The sequence below is a fragment of the Drosophila elegans genome, unplaced genomic scaffold (assembly GCF_018152505.1).
Source record: "Drosophila elegans isolate 14027-0461.03 unplaced genomic scaffold, ASM1815250v1 contig_814, whole genome shotgun sequence".
Taxonomy (NCBI): Eukaryota; Metazoa; Arthropoda; class Insecta; order Diptera; family Drosophilidae; genus Drosophila; species Drosophila elegans.
The window spans coordinates 18,768,160-18,785,565 of NW_024546167.1; the positions used below are offsets into that span (position 1 = coordinate 18,768,160).

At 38.2% G+C, this 17,406-nt stretch overlaps 8 protein-coding genes across 8 annotated transcripts; 4 read left to right on the forward strand and 4 right to left on the reverse strand.

The window, feature by feature from the left end:
* Window positions 1–375: 375 nt before the first annotated feature.
* On the forward strand, window positions 376–3,335 carry LOC108148076 (secretion-regulating guanine nucleotide exchange factor). The gene is made up of 4 exons (XM_017274928.2): window positions 376–702; window positions 1,536–1,787; window positions 2,296–3,071; window positions 3,133–3,335. The coding sequence occupies exons 1-4, from the start codon at window positions 685–687 to the stop codon at window positions 3,221–3,223; spliced, it is 1,137 nt and encodes a 378-aa protein (XP_017130417.1). The 5' UTR covers window positions 376–684; the 3' UTR covers window positions 3,224–3,335.
* Window positions 3,336–4,020: 685 nt separating this feature from the next.
* Window positions 4,021–6,345, forward strand: LOC108147776 (putative uncharacterized protein DDB_G0271606). The gene is made up of 4 exons (XM_041710602.1): window positions 4,021–4,342; window positions 4,406–4,830; window positions 5,052–5,363; window positions 5,466–6,345. The coding sequence occupies exons 1-4, from the start codon at window positions 4,267–4,269 to the stop codon at window positions 5,985–5,987; spliced, it is 1,335 nt and encodes a 444-aa protein (XP_041566536.1). The 5' UTR covers window positions 4,021–4,266; the 3' UTR covers window positions 5,988–6,345.
* A 127-nt stretch (window positions 6,346–6,472) lies between these two features.
* On the reverse strand, window positions 6,473–7,736 carry LOC108147889 (aspartic proteinase A3). Its single transcript, XM_017274648.2, has one exon. It carries the CDS (start codon window positions 7,734–7,736, stop codon window positions 6,561–6,563), a length of 1,176 nt encoding a protein of 391 aa, XP_017130137.1. The 3' UTR covers window positions 6,473–6,560.
* Window positions 7,737–8,118: 382 nt separating this feature from the next.
* LOC108147850 (aspartic proteinase A2) lies at window positions 8,119–9,584 on the reverse strand. Its single transcript, XM_017274607.2, has one exon. It carries the CDS (start codon window positions 9,487–9,489, stop codon window positions 8,251–8,253), a length of 1,239 nt encoding a protein of 412 aa, XP_017130096.1. The 5' UTR covers window positions 9,490–9,584; the 3' UTR covers window positions 8,119–8,250.
* A 352-nt stretch (window positions 9,585–9,936) lies between these two features.
* On the reverse strand, window positions 9,937–11,296 carry LOC108148067 (lysosomal aspartic protease). Its single transcript, XM_017274920.2, has one exon. The coding sequence runs from the start codon at window positions 11,233–11,235 to the stop codon at window positions 10,018–10,020; it is 1,218 nt and encodes a 405-aa protein (XP_017130409.1). The 5' UTR covers window positions 11,236–11,296; the 3' UTR covers window positions 9,937–10,017.
* An 826-nt stretch (window positions 11,297–12,122) lies between these two features.
* On the reverse strand, window positions 12,123–13,453 carry LOC108147868 (aspartic proteinase A1). Its single transcript, XM_017274626.2, has one exon. It carries the CDS (start codon window positions 13,451–13,453, stop codon window positions 12,173–12,175), a length of 1,281 nt encoding a protein of 426 aa, XP_017130115.1. The 3' UTR covers window positions 12,123–12,172.
* Window positions 13,454–14,349: 896 nt separating this feature from the next.
* LOC108147777 (hepatic lectin-like) lies at window positions 14,350–15,268 on the forward strand. Its single transcript, XM_017274507.2, has one exon. The coding sequence runs from the start codon at window positions 14,389–14,391 to the stop codon at window positions 15,229–15,231; it is 843 nt and encodes a 280-aa protein (XP_017129996.2). The 5' UTR covers window positions 14,350–14,388; the 3' UTR covers window positions 15,232–15,268.
* A 484-nt stretch (window positions 15,269–15,752) lies between these two features.
* LOC108136717 (accessory gland protein Acp29AB-like) lies at window positions 15,753–16,669 on the forward strand. The gene has a single exon (XM_017258082.2). It carries the CDS (start codon window positions 15,815–15,817, stop codon window positions 16,625–16,627), a length of 813 nt encoding a protein of 270 aa, XP_017113571.1. The 5' UTR covers window positions 15,753–15,814; the 3' UTR covers window positions 16,628–16,669.
* Window positions 16,670–17,406: the final 737 nt, after the last annotated feature.

A 17,406-nucleotide genomic window follows, 5' to 3' on the forward strand; every position in this document is an offset into this window, starting at 1 on the left:
GAATTTTGTTGATACATAAATAAGTCAATTTAGTTTTTTATACCTTCTTAGATTTAAACATTGTTTTGGCGGGAACAAAAGAAAATTAACATTTCCCTGTTAGTTAGCAGAGTCATGTTAACAAATTATACTGATTATATATTATTAATTTATGTTGATAAAATATAAATTAAGTTGTATTTTTTATTTAAATCTTAGCAGCTAACTCTGTTTTCACTCATAAATAAAAATATAATATGCTGTACAGTGCATAAAGATAATTTAAAATAAACATTAATATTAATTAAAACAAACGATCTGGGTGATTACCCGATACATTTATTCTTGTAACCACTATCGCTTACTATCGAAACTAAGGCGCAATAGTATCGCACGCCCAAAGTACCATCTCTAATGGCTCGCATTGTTTACATTTTGTTGGCACGCTAAAAAATAATAGAAACCCGTTGGATATAAAAGTAATTCCCGTGGCCCAGCCAAGCCTCAGTTTTACATGAGCTGCAGACGACAGTGGTACGTATCCGGAGGCCCAAGGAGCGCCATTGGAGGCCATCGGACAGTTTCCCCTACGAATTTGCAGCCACATTTCTGGCGTGACTGCGGCGCATTAAATCACCGGCCAAATCGCGGCGACGAACAACAACCGGAAGTGCAGCGCGAAAGGAGCAACTGGTGGCCATACACATGGAGGTTTACGCCTGGGTAGGATCTACACCCCCATCTCCTCCTCGAGAAACTAAGGATACCTTCGGAGCACCGAAGACTGGAACACCCTTGCAGACCAAGTATTTTCAGGGGAAACCCTAGGATGTTAAGATTCCAATAGGTTTTTTGATTGGCAATTTAAAACTATCTGAGGTTTCGATTTAAGCGTAACAACTTCACACGAGTTCTTAAAGACAATTATATGTAGATTTGAAAATGTCCATAACTATCAGATAGATTCGCTCCTTTCATATTTAAACAAGCATGAAAAATATAAGATTTCAAACTTCTAGAGATTTTGTACCCCTTTTATTTTAATTAACTTTATTGAACATTATATTTATAAAGATTTTTAATAGACCAACTATTTTAAAGGAAATATTGCGGTCATGTTTCAGACCAACAATCCTGTTACGTACCCCAAAAGTCAGAAATAGATTTAAAAATGTTTTAAACTATCAGATCTGTCCGTTCCTATCATATAGGATACATTTTTAAAAATAAGATAAGATAAGACTTGGAAAATAATAATTCGGCTTTTAAAAACCATTTGAAATCTTTCTAAAATTCTAGATTTTATAGATTTAACATATTCAAAGACATTTTTTTCCCCTATTGCCCATCAATCTTTTCAACTGACACGAACTTCAACTTAGAGTATATGAACTGCACTTTCCATTATGAACTTTGGGCTAAAATACTGCCCTCTGCAAGGGTAAGCCAAACAAAACAAAAAAGAGACATTTGCCAGGGCATTTGCATTGCAAATTAATGAGTGATTTCCTTCGGTTGGGTTTTCGCCCTTTTTAATTTTTTTTGTTCTGTCTCAGGGTGCCAATTCTCACGGCCAGCTCGGCCTTGGCTTTGAGTCTGAATTGTGCATGACACCGCAGCGGGTGACCAAGTGCTCCTTCGCCGCCCCCCAAGTGCGCCTCATTCGCGGCGGTGGCGGCCACGTCCTCATCCTCGACTCAAATGGCAGGGTTCACTCCTGCGGCTGGAACAATCGTGGTCAACTGGGACTGGACTCCATGGAGGACTGCCACAACGAGTTCCGGATGATTCCCACCGAGTACTTTGGGGTAAGACATTGTAGAGATCTTAAGAAACATATCATTTTTATACATTTTAAATCACCATCCAAATATATGCAACCGCAGACATAATTTAAACTTGTTGAGAAGGTTTAATATTTCATATTTCATTTTTAAAAATTAAATTATAACCTTGTAATATAAAAGATATTCGTTATGTTTTATAAATATTGCCAATATATCACTTTTTAAAGACGACAGACCTAATATAAAAATTGTGATGGAATTCTATAACCCTGTATTATGAAATATTTTCATAATTTTTATCGCCATACAAATATATTTCTTTTATAACCCTACATTTATTAGATCGACATTTTCTGCTTTCCAGAAAGTATCTGTAGACCGCACACAAAATGTAAACCCATTGCACCCTTTTCTTTTCAATATTTAACCTCTATAAGCACTTTTATTTTAGAAATGAAAATACTTAATACTGTATTATATATCCTTAAACTATTTGCAGTAATTTCAACTGTCATTTTCTTAATTCCAGGACGTACCTGTGGAGACCATCAGTTGTGGCTGGGACATTTCCGGAGCAATTACGCTGACCAAACGCCTATATGTCTGGGGCTCGAATGCCTTCCAGCAGTTGGGGATTTGCCAGCGTGGATTTATAGCGGTCAGAAAGCCCATGCCAGTGAAACTGCCTCGAGATGAGCTCGCCCAGAGGATTAGCTTTGGCATGAGGCATTGTGCGGTACTCACCAAGGACAACAAGATCTATGTGTTCGGAAGACTCAAGATCATGGATCCACCGCCCATTGAACTGGATATTACGGCCACCTGCCTGCACCGCTGCAACACGGTGAAGATACAGGTCCACAATCCCAATGAACTGCGAATTGTTTCCATTTCGAGTGGCCAGAATCATATGTTGCTCAAGTGCGTGGATACTAGCGATTCGGGTGGCGGCAGCACCAAGCGAATCCTCACCCTAGGAGATAATAAATTTGGGCAATCCAATGCCTTCCAATTCGAGGAGGATGTGCGCCAATTGGCCGTGGGTTGGACTCACAATGCGGCAGTGCTAAAAAACAACGAGATCCTTGTGTGGGGTCGCAATTGCTATGGTCAGTTGGGAACTGGTTCCTTCAGCGAACAGCAGGCTTTCCCTACACCGCTACACCTTAAACTTCCGGAGGACCAGAGCACAGCAAGGATTCACATGGGAGCCGAGCATGGGCTGCTGAGAACCACAAGTGGAGAAATCTACACCTGGGGTTGGAACGAACACGGAAATTGTGGCAACAATAGCACCGAAAACTTGTAGGCATAGAATATGAATTTGATAGAATAAAGTAATCTTTAAATATGTATATTTTTTCAGATGCACCCCGACACTTTTACCACTGCCCCCAGTTAAATTGTGCGGCGCTGGAGCAGGATTTTGTTATGCAATTACAGAGCCTCTTACCTGACTTCCGACTTTATACGCTTTTTTGTGAATTTTAGCTTAGGTCATATTTGTATATTACTGTGTACAGCTTTGCTAACAATTTTTAAATAAATATATTACTGTTGATTTTGAAATTATATAGATCCGAAAATCTAGCGGATAAATATGCATTTTTATAAAAACACACGACATATTAAGAACAAAGAAATTCCCATTAGGGCAGTAATTAAAAATAAATGCAAATTATTTTAGCTTTTACAATGTGTCAAAATAATTTCCTTTCTAAATTTAGTTAATTATGCAAGGTTTGGCAGGCAAATGATTTTCCGGTTCTTTGGTCACACTGCAGCTTTTTGACATTTGCACATGCGCTGTTTCCGAAAATGTGTTCGTGCCAAATATTTTCGTCAAATATTTTTTTATCTTGTTAAAAAAGGAGCCTGTTATTGTTATCTCTGAATTATATTATATTGGCATATGTGAGTGAGTAACAGCTTGGCAAAATATATAATTAAAAGTATTTATTATAAAACATATAATAAAGTGAAAAAATTGAATAACTTTTAAAATAGTCTATTTATATAATTTATAATATATATATTTTATATATTTATATATATATATATATATATATATATATATATATAAGATAATGGCTTTACCAACACATATATATATATATATATATATATATACTATATGGATACTATATATATAGTGTTGGTAAAGCCATTAATCTTGTGTCAAAATTTTGGGGAACATGTGTCTTCTATTTTTTCCTGTGATTTTCTTGGAAAAAAACTTGACATAAGTTTGTGCTGCAGTGGCAATAAATTAAATGTTTACGTGTAATCCAAGCCTGAATTGATTTGGTTTATAAACAAACACGGAGAGTGCGAATTGTTTGGGCTTGCATTTGATAACTTCCCCCACTGGCTTTTATTTTACTTCCATTCAGAGAGCTGCGGGAGACAGCCGAAAAAGGTTGCACAATTTTTAATTTGGAAAGTTTCAATTGACAGATATACTTTATAAATTAATAGTTTCTTTATTAAAAAACCTAAAATGTCCGAGAATACCAATAAGGTCGAATTAACACCTGATGAACTGGATGCCCAGGAGGCAGCGGCGGCCACTGAAGGTAAAATATTTTCTTCAATTTAAAGGTCAACCAAATTTATTTGTATAATATTATATCTAACAGCCAACATATCCAGTCAACTGGCCAAGCAAATCTGGTCTGTAAGGCCCAATGATGTTGGCCTGGGAATTGTGGAACCGCCCGAGCCACCTGTGCCCAACTATGACACTCCATCTGGCTTGGGATCTTCGAGTAAGACATCGTCCAGCGATAATGCCTCAATTTACATAGGCGAAGTGGAACGGGCTCTTTATGGTGATTCATCTGGGTATCCGGAAAATGGCAGTCACAATCACTTCAAGGCTGCCGAGAATTATTCATTGTATGGCGAGAACTTTCTGGACTTTCCCAAGGATGCGGATTCCTGTTTTTCGGGCTTGGGACCGATGGTCAATCATTCCTCGCATCCTGCGCCAGGATTCGAACGATCCGCCAGATTGGCGGCTCTATATGACAGAGGACAAGCTCAGGGATCCAACTTTCCGGGGGTAAGATATGTTCAAGTAGACTGGAACTCTGATCTATATGTTTTTGTGGGGAATTTTCGGTTTAAATATGGTTGTGTTGCCTTGTTTTGTATTGACTAACTTTATTTTTGGCTAAAAATATAAGCTATATAGTATAAGGATCATAAGAGGTATTGGATTGATCTAATCATTTGTAAAGTAAAAATTATAAGCTGACATTTTTTAAAACTATCACATTTCAGGGCGGCTATCAGCAACAACAAAGACAGCCACATCAGCAGCAGCAACAACAACATCGGCCACCTGGCCACGATAATAACAACAACAACAACAACAACATTAGCAATTTGCCTAAGAATTTCAATGAGATTCCGTTTCCACAATTTTATCATCAGATGCAACATCAACAACCGCCACACCCACATTTGAATCCACCACACCACCAGCATTATTTCAACATGCCACAAAAGCAACAGCAGCAGCCAGGAGCTCCATTTTCACAGCAGCAGCAGCAGCAACATCTGCAGCAGCAGCAACATCTACAGCAGCAGCAACAACATCTGCAACAGCAACAACAGCATCAACAACATCAGCAGCAACAGCAGCAACATCTTCTGCAGCAACAACAGCATCAACAACATCAACAGCAACACCTGCAGCAGCAACAGCAGCAGCAACACCTGCAGCAGCAACATTCGCAGCAGCAACTTCCACATCCGCAGCAGCAACATCAGCAAACAATTCCAGGAGCAACTCTAAATGGAGGAGACTTTACAGGATTGGGTCATTGCAATCCCAATGATCTCTCTATATCGCAGCTCTATCAGCAACTGGTGGCTTGTAGCTTGCGCTCCAATCAGCAGCACCACCAGCAACATGCACAGCAGCAACAACAGGCAACCCAACAGCAACAGCAAACGCCATCCAGTGCTGCCGCCACTGCTGCCATTATTTTCGCCAGTCTTGAACGTCAGCAACAGGTGCAGCTGCGCCAATTGCAACTGCAACAATTGCAGCAGCAGCAACAGCAGCAGCAGCAACAGCAGCAACAGCAGCAACAGCAGCAGCAGCAACAGTCGCGTTTGCCACGTGGCATTTTCGGTGGCAACAATGGACAGTCAAACGGAGGAACAACTCCACCAACAGGCAAGGAACCTCCGGCAGGAAATCACATATAAGACTGTAAATTCAAGGGAGTCCCAAAAAGGTCAGACTCCATATTCATCAAGTCAAACGGAATTTAAAATCAAATTTTAAATCTATCAAATTTACTTTTTAACAAAATTATTTCAAGTCAGACTTCATATTCTCCACAAAAGGAATATTTAATCGACTTTTAAATCCAACAAATCATTTTAAAACAATTATTTCATTAATTTATTTCTGGCTCTCTTTGGACTTGCTAGCTTTTAAACTACTTCTTTTATTAACTATTTTTTATGAGCAAAATTCAACCTTCGATTAACAAAACAAAATGTCAGACTTTTATAAACAATCTTAACCAATTGTATACAAATAAAATAATTAAATTATTAACCAAGTCTAACCTCATATACCAAAAAAAAAAAAAAAAATGCTACTTATAATAACAATCATAATAATTTACAATATTATGATAATAATTTCACGTAATTTCACCATATTAACATATATTTTAAATACAATTTTTTTTTAATAAAAACCAAATTAAAAGTTAAAAACACATATGTATTTATAAGTTTCTGTTGGTTATCTGTTCCCATTAAATCCGATCAAACAGCCGGTGCAATGCCGATTCTTTGCCTGGCCCAATCGAACTCCACGTAGTTTTCCCTCAGGAACACATCGCCGATTATCCAGAAGGTCAGACCTCGCATATCCATAAAGCCAGAGTAGCAAAAGTCCTGGAAGACAATCACATATGTCTGTGGCTTCACATAAAACTCTTTGCCGGCAATGCCAAAAACAATCACTGGAAGCTGGGGAATCGTTGAACAGTCAACAGTATACAGATCAAAGGTGGCATTGTGCTGGGCTCCAATGGCATTGTTTATGGAAAGGACATCCAGAACGGGTCCAACTATCAGAGATGTACCCGTATCCATAATGGCCTTGCATCCGCCTTCGCAACGCCTTGATCCCTTGCCATGAACCTCCACGAAATCCATTTTGAAAGTCCAATACTTGGCCTCCGTGACATTCGTGTAGGTCAAGGGGCCATAGTACAGACTCGAATTCGAGCCACCGAGTATCATTGAGCCACCGTCGCTGGAGCCACTTTTCAAGTGAAACGAAAATATGGGCTTCTCCACCAATTTTTGGTCGATCATTTGCTGGAAAACAGGCGTGGATCCAGTCATTGAGAGTGGCTGAAAAGCCAGGCCACAGATGCCATCGAAATTGGAGCAGGAATCGGAAATGTTGACCAAACCAATGCCCTGTTTTTGGATTCTCAAATCCCCAAAAGCCACATCATCCGAGGCCACAATTCCTTTTACCGATCCCGATCCGTAAGTAATGGTAAAGGGAATTTTATCGGTTTGAAAAGTTTTCGAGTGGGATTCCCTAAAAAACTTATTGCCGCATTTTTTGCAAAATTTGCAATGCGAACTGGGCACCCAAAAATCCGAAGATCCTGTGTCGAATTGCATGGTGAATGATTGTTCTCCAGTCGACACATCCCCATAGAAATTGGTATCGTACGAATTTATCAAAGTTTCGGTTAACACTGCGCCGCCTTTGGCTTCACTTGATAAATTTACAGCATTTACTGTTTGAAGTGGTGTATATCCGTACTTTCTTCGCAGGGCATTTCGGAATTGTAGATGCAAATGGGCGTGGGGCACTTTGTGATGTCGGTGGGAACGTCTTTGCAGGCGAAATCGGTGAACTTTACCTTCTACCAACACGATCAGGCAGAAAAGTAGGATAATCACACGTAAATTCATGGTCACTCACTGACTTAGTTCCTGGTCAACACACCTGTTTTTATAGCTTTGCTTGTGAGATATTTTCCCATTTGCCATTTATTTAAATTCACACGTAAAGTTGGTTAAGCATGGGGCTTAAACTGAAATATGTGATATATTATAAAATACATGTTGCATTGAATTTACTTTTTTTTTTCTGAAAATTGTTAAATAATCTCTAATATTGGATTTTCATTTCACAAACAATCGGTTCTCAGAACAGTGCTTATTGGAAATAAATAATAATATATATTTTAAATTTGAAAAAATGTATTTAATTTCACACGGAAAGTCGGTTAAGAATATGTAATACATTAACAAACAAATCATACCCTGAAAATCATATAAGAAGAGAGATTTTTTAGTATTAGTAATGTATATATCTGAGCTTTTATTTTTCAAAAGGAGTTTATTTATTAAAAATTAATAGATTCGTTTACAATGGGTTATTAATAAAAATATATATTTTTAACGCGGAATAATATTGTGTAAATTAGTGAACTGCTGGTGCTAATCCAATAAGTTTGTTGACAGTGTCGTAGACCGTGTAGTAAACTCCCATGAAAATTTCACCGAGAATCAACAGGTTGTTGCCCCTCAAGCTGGTGAATCCCGAGATACAATTGGGTCCATATCGCAGTACATAATCGGTGGACTTCAAGCGAAATTCCCGGTGGCCAATGGTGAAAATAATATCCGGTAGATCTTTGATCCTAAAGCAATCCACGAAAAAGACACTGCTCGAGTGGTCGTGGTTAATGCCCAATATATGATTGATTGCGTTTAGATTTTCCTCGGGCACAACAATCAGGGAAGTGCCCACATCGAGTATAGCTTCGCAGTTTTTACAAAAGCTAAACCCATTCACCGTGGCACTTTCCATGGTAAATTGCCAGTATCCAGCTGTTGAAACGGGCACATACGTGAGACATCCACTATAAAGTCCCGGATCTGTGCCGCCCAAAATCAATTCACCACCGTTTACGGCATCTGTGCCATTCCTATTGAGGTAAATGGAGAACACTGGCTTTTTTATCAGACCCTGAGCCACCAAATTGAAGAACGGTGGGGTAATACCCTCGATGGCTATGTTCGGGAATCCCAAGCCCAAAATGCCAACGAATTCTGCTTTTAGAAAGGCCAAGGCCTCTGGTGCATTGGTGATCTCGGCAAATGTTTGATTTTTAATGGCAAATCCAGCTATGTTCACTGTGTCCTGGGATTGAAAACCCGAGAGGGCAATAATTTCTCCATCCCTATTAGAGCCATATTGAATAGTGAACTTGGCATTCATAGCCTTGTGAGTTGTGGAAGCACTTGAATTGTATTTCTTCTGCTTGGCACAGGGTATAAAAGTATCTGGGCACTGGCTCGAATAAACCCATAAATTGGCAGAACCTGTATCTATCAGTACGTTTTGTTTCTGTGGCGGATTTCCAATCTCTAAGGACACAAAATACTCCGTGTTATATAGGTTTCCAAGCCTGGCCACTCCTGATCCAGCGTCTAATGTTTTTGGTTTCGTGGTAGCCACAGTTTCTGAAACATCCACTATTAGTTTGTGCTTTATGGACAATGTCTTTAGTTCGTTTTGAACATTCTGCTCGATTGGTTCAGGATTCTTGTGTAATCCAAGTCTCAAACGTTTACTCGATTCCACTTCAAATGCAAAGAAAGTCAGTATTGTTAGCCAGCACAGCAGTAACTCAAGCCAGTTCCACTTGACCTTCATGGTCACCGAGTTTTTCGATTTGCCAATTGAGGCCTATTTGGTCACGTATTTATAGCTCAGCAGCTTGCCTTAAGTTTCTTACTTTCAGATAGTTAAAGCATTGCAGCTGAGTTCTTTGGCTTCACGCCATTAAGCGCAGAATTTCACACGCGATAGTGTGAAGCATTCTGCATTTCGAACATTTTTGGGGGTGCCATTAATCAATAATTATGTGTATATTAAATATACAATGGTACGAAAAGGTTAAATGGCTCAAAACATTTATAAATTGATTGCAGTGTTCCTACATTCAAGACTTAATTAAGAGGTTTTTCTTTTTAATAAAAAGTTGTTATGTTTGTTTGTTTTATTTCTATATACTTATAATTTTTTTTGCCTTGTCTAAAATTATCATATGCATGCGACGTTTTTGGCCAGTATATCCATTTACTAATTTAAAACCATATCTTTTAAGAGCATTTTTTTTTTATTTTTATAATCACTTGAAATCTTAATATTTAACAGAGCGTTCGTTCGTTCGTTGAAGATTTAAGCCAGGTTGGCGAAACCCACGCGGTTCAGGCCAAAATCGAACTCGGAGTAGTACTGTCCCAGGAAGACATCACCCAAAATCCAGAAATCGGTGCCAATGTAGGTGAAAGTGGACATGCAGGTGGTGTAAGTGTCATCGGTGTAGGTTTGAATGTAAACCGAGGGCGGCAGATCGAAGTTGGTGCCACCAATGTTGAAGGTCAGAACGGGCAGCGAGTTGACAGTGGCACAGGGCACATAGTACTCGCCCTGGATCAGAACAGCTCCAATCAGGGAATTAATCTGGGCATAGGCAGCCGGAGGACAGGCGATCAAAGAGGTTCCAGTGTCGGCGATGGCCTGGCAGCCACTGCAAACCACAGTGCCATTCCAGGTGATGTTATTCACACCGAACTGCCAGTAACCTTGTTGGCTGACCTCAACATAGGTCATCTCACCGTCGATCAGGTTCTGATCGGTGCCACCCAAAGCCAGTTGTCCACCCTCCTCCGAGGAGCCATTCCTGTCCAAATAGAAACCAAAGACGGGCTCATCAATCAATCCCTGCTGGTAGAGATTGTAGAACGGCGGCACCACATTATCCTCGGCGATTTGCTGGAAAGCCATGCCCAGAATGCCATCGAAGGCCACATTGGTGAAGCTGTCGCCTGGCTGCGAAATGGCCTCTCCAAAGGTCTGATTGGTTATAGATAGACCATTGATCGACACAGTATCTATGGCCAGGTAGCCAGTGACACTGCCAGTTCCGTATTGTATGGAGAAGTTCTGGCCACTGGACACAAAAGTGGAGGAGGCACTGGAGTTGTACTGATTGTGCTGCTGACAGGCCACATCGGTGCTCAAACACTGGGCAGATGGAACCCACAAGTTGGCGGAACCCGTATCGAAAACCACATTAAAGTACTGCGGCGGGGTGCCAATGGCTATCTCACCATAGTAGTACATGTTCATGGAATTGCCCAGCTCCTCGGTTGTATAGTCATTTGCACTCTGACTGGGATAATCATTGCCATAATCGGGCTGCACATAAACAGGAACTCCATCCTCGTAAATAACAAGATCATCCGTCTGATGGTACTTGTATTTCAAAGCCTGAATAGCCTGCTTTCGATTGCGATGAGTGTTCTTGTGATCCTTGTTCTTGTGAATCTTAATGCGCTGAATCTCAGCACTGACCAAAGCCAGGATGGTCACCAAAACCAGCCACTTCAACATTTTACTTTATTATATTTTTTATAAAATTTCAAAAAATATTTATTTTCTTCCCCCTTTATTGTCTGGGGCTAGACTGAAGAAAATAACTGAAAGCACTGCTATTTATATGGTCGGTGATAAGTCCAAGACTGGCCCAAAATTGATCACCAATCGAAAAAGATATCAAATTTGATCGATAGTCCTTATCGATCTTGGCCTTTGTTTACACGACTGGGTGCCGTGCAAAAGCGAAACTCGAAGCAATCAAATTCAGCCTTTGGGATTTCAGATAAACTTCCAAGTAAATCGACAAAAAACTTTCATTGAAAATGTCTGGCAATTAATAGCGAATTTTGCACCCTATTGATAAGAAAACTTAAGTTTGTTGTCAACAATTCATTTTGTACTGGAACATTTTGTTTTGATCATATTATTTATTAGATTAGATATGTAGATAGCAATATTAATTCAAAGTATTTTTTGATTTTAATAAATTTACATTTAAGTAAAAATTAGTTCATTTGTAGGTGTTTAATAATATTACATTGTTTTTTTTCCCACAACCGTGTTATTTTTGAAAACTATTAGTACACATTTTTGAAATACCTATTTTTGTTCTCCATCAAATAAAGCGGTTTTAATAATTTAATTTATTAAGATAATGTGTATTTGTATCTGTCTAGATACTGAGGGTATCTGCCTGTCACCAAAAAGAAATATTTGTATTATTTATTATTTATTTATATTTTTTTTAAAAACGGGGAAACAAAATGTTGTATCTTTTGGTTTGAAAATATTGTTAAGAACCTATATAAATATTTTTTGCCGAATTTGTGTTTAGTATATTAACTTTTAATTAAAAATAATACTATATAACTAACGTTTTGTATTTTTTTTGCCCACAACCATTTTATTTATTTAATTCAATTACAAGTTTACAACTTTTAAAAATATTTGGTTAAACTTTGGGTGCTATGCCAATAAGCTTGAGTCCGAAATCGAACAATAAGAAGAATGCCCCAAAAAACACGTCGCCAAATACCCATATATTATTCAGTTCGTCGCTTCTATCACTAGAGGTCTCAGCACTGCAGTCGGAGAGACTTGCGAAACCAGAAACGCAGGTTCCACTGTAGTTGAGAACATAATCGGAGGGGGTCAAAGTGAAGTCTTTCCAACCAATATTCACGACAACATTCGGCAGACTGGACGCCTTGCTGCAATCGATGATGTAGACGCCATCTCTTTTAGACGATTCCTTGATGCCCAGCTTGTTATTGATGACTTTCAGAGCCGGACAGGGAACAATTATCAACGAGGTACCCGCATCGAACATGGCCTGGCAATTATGGCAGAGTGTTTTGCTGCCTATCTTAATTCCGCCCACAGTGATCTGCCAAAAACCGACTTTGGAAAGCGGCACATAGGTGAGACATCCTCTGTAAAGAGTGGGATCCGAACCGCCCAGCAGCAAAACTCCACCATTGCTGGCATCCGAATCGTTTCGATTGACGTACATCGAATAAATGGGATCGTCGATGAGTCCTTGAGCGATCATATTATCCAGCGGGGTTGTCACTCCATCGAGGGCAATTTGAGAAAGTCCCAGACCAAGAATGCCATCGAAATTGGAACGTTTACAGAGGCTCAGAGGTGCTGAATTAATCACACCAAATGTCTGATTCTTCACCGCCAAATCGCCAACTGTGAAAGTGTCCGTGGAGAGGAATCCATTCAGATCGCTTTGCGATGCATACTGTATGGCAAAGGATGCTCCATTCTGCTGATGTGTTTGCGACTTACTTTCGTCGTAACCATTGTGTTTCGCACAGGACTTGTTGGCGAAGTCCGAGGAATAAACCCAGAGATTTGCTGAGGCTGTGTCCACTAGAAGAGTGACCTGCTGGGTTTTAGGCTGCCCGAAATAGGCTTTTATATAGTATTCCGTATTGTGGGAATTGGTCAAGTTATCTCTCGACACAGGTTTTGTTACGGCAAAGGATCCTCCCACTGCCTCTGTATCTTTGGTTGGGAACAGTATATTCTTGAGCCTCCACTTTTGGCTGCGGAAACTCCCGAGCACCTTGGTGTGATTGGTTTCTCTGTGCAGACTCAGTTGCACCGACTTTCGCCATCTTATCCTCGATTCCACACCGCTTGGGCTGAGGCACAAAATGAGCGCAAAGGTCAGTGTCAAGGTCAGGGTCATTGCCAGTCCGAGTTGCTTTGAAGACTGCATCGCACTTGGTCGTCACTTTGGCCCTAAATCGAGAAGAGGTCACGTATTTATGGGAAACCAAGCTAGAATTCCACTGCAATCAAGTCGGGCTTAGGTATTTCGTTTTATGCAATGTAACTAAATAGGATTGGCTGACACGTGGCCGGTATTCGTGCATTTATTTAAGCTACGAGTTTTGGTTGATTTAATTTTATCGAACAAAACTAGTTTATAATAATAAAATAATTTGAATTCTCACTTTCCGTTAAATTTTTCTCACTTTCTGATTTCTACTTCAGAGTTTACACCATTTCTACATTATTTACCTGCGACATCTGACGGCACAGCTTGGCTATAGCTTCCAAAATTCGCCATAGAGAGCGCTTTTCCTGTCTACTCCGTAGAATTCAATGTAGAAATCATTTCACTTTTAATCATTTTACATTTAAGTAACACAATCGATATTATTTGAAATAAACAGGATTTAATTAAAGATTGATTGTTAAAAAATGAGTAATCTCTTTTAAAACGTTTTAAAATATTAACTATTAACAGTTGAATCTTGACCAACGCAACAATTAAGCTTGAAAATCAACAAACAATAAATGGTCCTAAAACAAAAAAAAAAACAAAACAAAAAAACCAGCACGAAAACACACAAATTTTGCCGTTACGTTTTTTATTTTATTTATAAGCTTGAACAATTTGTTGAATTTCCATATATAAACAAAATATTTGTTTATGTTTGAACTGCTTGCATCTTCAAAAAATACGCATAATGCTTTTAAAGGTAGACATGCAAACATGCCCCTGGATGTGCGAATGTACAAATTGGCATTTGTTCAAATAATATATTGCTGGGAAGTTCTATATAAGAAAACGGGGGAATATTTTGAAAATCAGTTTATAGGCAACATTTGCCTTTTGTGGTTCAACACATTCGAAACTCTTTCGAAATGTTTCAGTTCAGAACCTTTTTGTTTTACGCGTTTGTTGTGGGCAATCTGTACGGTGTGGTTAAATCCCAGGAAAATATGGGTTCAGTTTGTGTTCTAACGGATGCCCCAAAACAATGTGGGGCATTCTGTCTCTCCGCTCAACTTCCATTCATCGATCACAATTACAAGGTTCAAAGGCAATTGAAATCCCTTTCCGAAATGCTAGAAAGAATTGAAAAATCAGCATTGACGGTGCAAAATAAATCTCCAGCAAATTTGGAAAGTATTCAACAAAATGCATTGAATTTCCAAAAAGAAAATCAGGCCAAGCTGGACAGAATTGAAAAAGAAATACGGGAATCTAAGGTATATATATTGGACAGAATCGAAAAAGGATCACAGGAAACACAGACAACTATGGAAGGAATTCAAACAGAAAGTCAGGCCAAGATGGACAGTATTCTGCAGAAGGCCAAGATCATCTCGCTTGGTTTCCAGTGGATAGAATCTAGATACTTCTATATAGAAAATAATGCCAAGCAGAGCTGGACAAATGCCGAAAACACTTGTCGCAAGAGGGGAGGCCATTTGGCGGCTTTCGATAATCAAAAGGAATTTGACGCCGTCATAGCGAAACTCCATCGTAATACGCCATACTGGTTGGGCATTAGTGATCGAAAAAAGGAGGGCGAGTTTGTCTCTGAGTCCGGAAACCGTCCAAAAATATTAACGTTTGCCCCTGGAGAACCCAACAACGACGGTGGCAATGAGGACTGCGTCGACATCTATAATGGGGTTATGAATGATTTACCATGTGATTTGCAACGTCATTTTATTTGCCAGTTAGACAGTGAAGTTTAGTAAAAACTAAAAATACTAAGATTAAAATGTTAAAATGTCCATATATTACAAGATATAATGGTTACAATAAAATGTATAATATAAATAATAATATATTTCAAGAAAATCAAGTAATCTCCTCATAAATAATAAAAAAGTAAGAATCTATTTATATCATATGTAGATATATTATATAATCTTCAATCGAAGCTAAAAAGTTATTTAATATTTATATTTAATTACTGTTTAATGACTCAGGATAAGCTATATTATATTGCTAAACATTTTTTTAATTAAACCTTTTGCATTCTTGTATACATTTTTGCGATAACAAATTGTTTATAAACTGGCATATTTGCATTTCGTTTGTTTATGTTTGCACTGTTTGCATCTTCAGAATAAACGCGTGTTGCTTTTATTCACCATAGAATTCTTCGGATGTGCTAATTGTATTTATTCCCGTTACACGTAGCGTATACCAATATTGAAATTGTTTAATAATATTTTTTCGAGAATCTCTATATAAGAAGACGGCGATAAATTACAAAATCAGTTTGCTGGCAACATTCGCCTATTGTGGTTCAAGACGCTTGAAAATTTTGAAATGATTAAGTTCGGAATTCTTTTACTTTACGCCTCTTTTGGTTGTAATCTGTGCGGTATGGCTAAATCCCTGGAACATACGAGTTCAGCTTGTGTTCTAACGGATGCCCCAAATCAATGTGGAGCCTTTTGTCTTTCCGCTCAGCTTCCATTCATCGATCACAACTACAAGGTTCAGGGGCAGTTCAGTTCCATTACTAAAATACTAAATGAAGCCCTGAAAAGGCTGGAAGATATTGAAAAGGCACAAAAAGAATCTGCGGCAAATCAGGCCCTAATGGAAAAAATTGAAAAAGAATTACTGGAATCTAAAGCAACTGTAGAGAAGATTCAACAAGAAAATCTGGCCAAGATGGATAAAATTGAAAAGGTTATACTGGAATCTGAGAAAACAATTAAAGAGATTCAAAAAATTGTGCAAGAGCCCAAGGTTATACCGCCTGGTTTCCAGCGGATCGAATCCAGATATTTTTATATAGAAAGCGAAAATAAACAAACTTGGAATAATGCCGAGGACACTTGTCGTAAAATGGGAGGTCATCTGGCAGCTTTTAAAAGTCGAAAGGAACTTGACGCCGTCATAGCGAAACTCCGTCAAGGACATGCATACTGGTTGGGCGTCAGTGACCAGGAAAATGAGGGCGATTTCGTAACTGCCTCCGGAAATAAACCAATATTTATGACCTGGGGCAGGGGAGAACCGAACAACCTAAATAAAAGGGAGCACTGCGTCGACATCTATAGGGGATTTATGAATGATTTGCCGTGTAATTTGCAACTTCATTTTATTTGCCAGTTAGACAGTGAAGTTTAATAAAAACTAAAAATACTAAGATTAAAATGTTAAAATGTCCATATATTACAAAATATAATGGTTACAATAAAATGTATAATATAAATAATAATATATTTCAAGAAAATCAAGTAATCTCCTCATAAATAATAAAAAAGTAAGAATCTATTTATATCATATGTAGATATATTATATAATCTTCAATCGAAGCTAAAAAGTTATTTAATATTTATATTTAATTACTGTTTAATGACTCAGGATAAGCTATATTATATTGCTAAACATTTTTTTAAATAAACCTTTTGCATTCTTGTATACATTTTTGCGATAACAAATTGTTTATAAACTGGCATATTTGCATTTCGTTTGTTTATGTTTGCACTGTTTGCATCTTCAGAATAAACGCGTGTTGCTTTTATTGACCCTAGAATTCTTCGGATGTGCTAATTGTATTTATTCCCGTTACACGTAGCGTATACCAATATTGAAATTGTTTAATAATATTTTTTCGAGAATCTCTATATAAGACGGCGATAAATTACAAAATCAACTGCCTCCGGAAATAGACCAATATTTTTGGCCTGGGGCAGGGGAGAACCGAACAACCTAAATAAAAATGAGCACTGTGTTGACATCTATAGGAGACTTATGAATGATTTGCCGTGTAATTTTAAATTTAAGTTTTAAAAAAATAAGTGTAATTATACAAATTTTAAATTAAAATTTAATACAATACACTAAAGGTATAATATATAAAAAAATTGTATAGACACTGTAATAAACGTACAAATTTGAGTTTT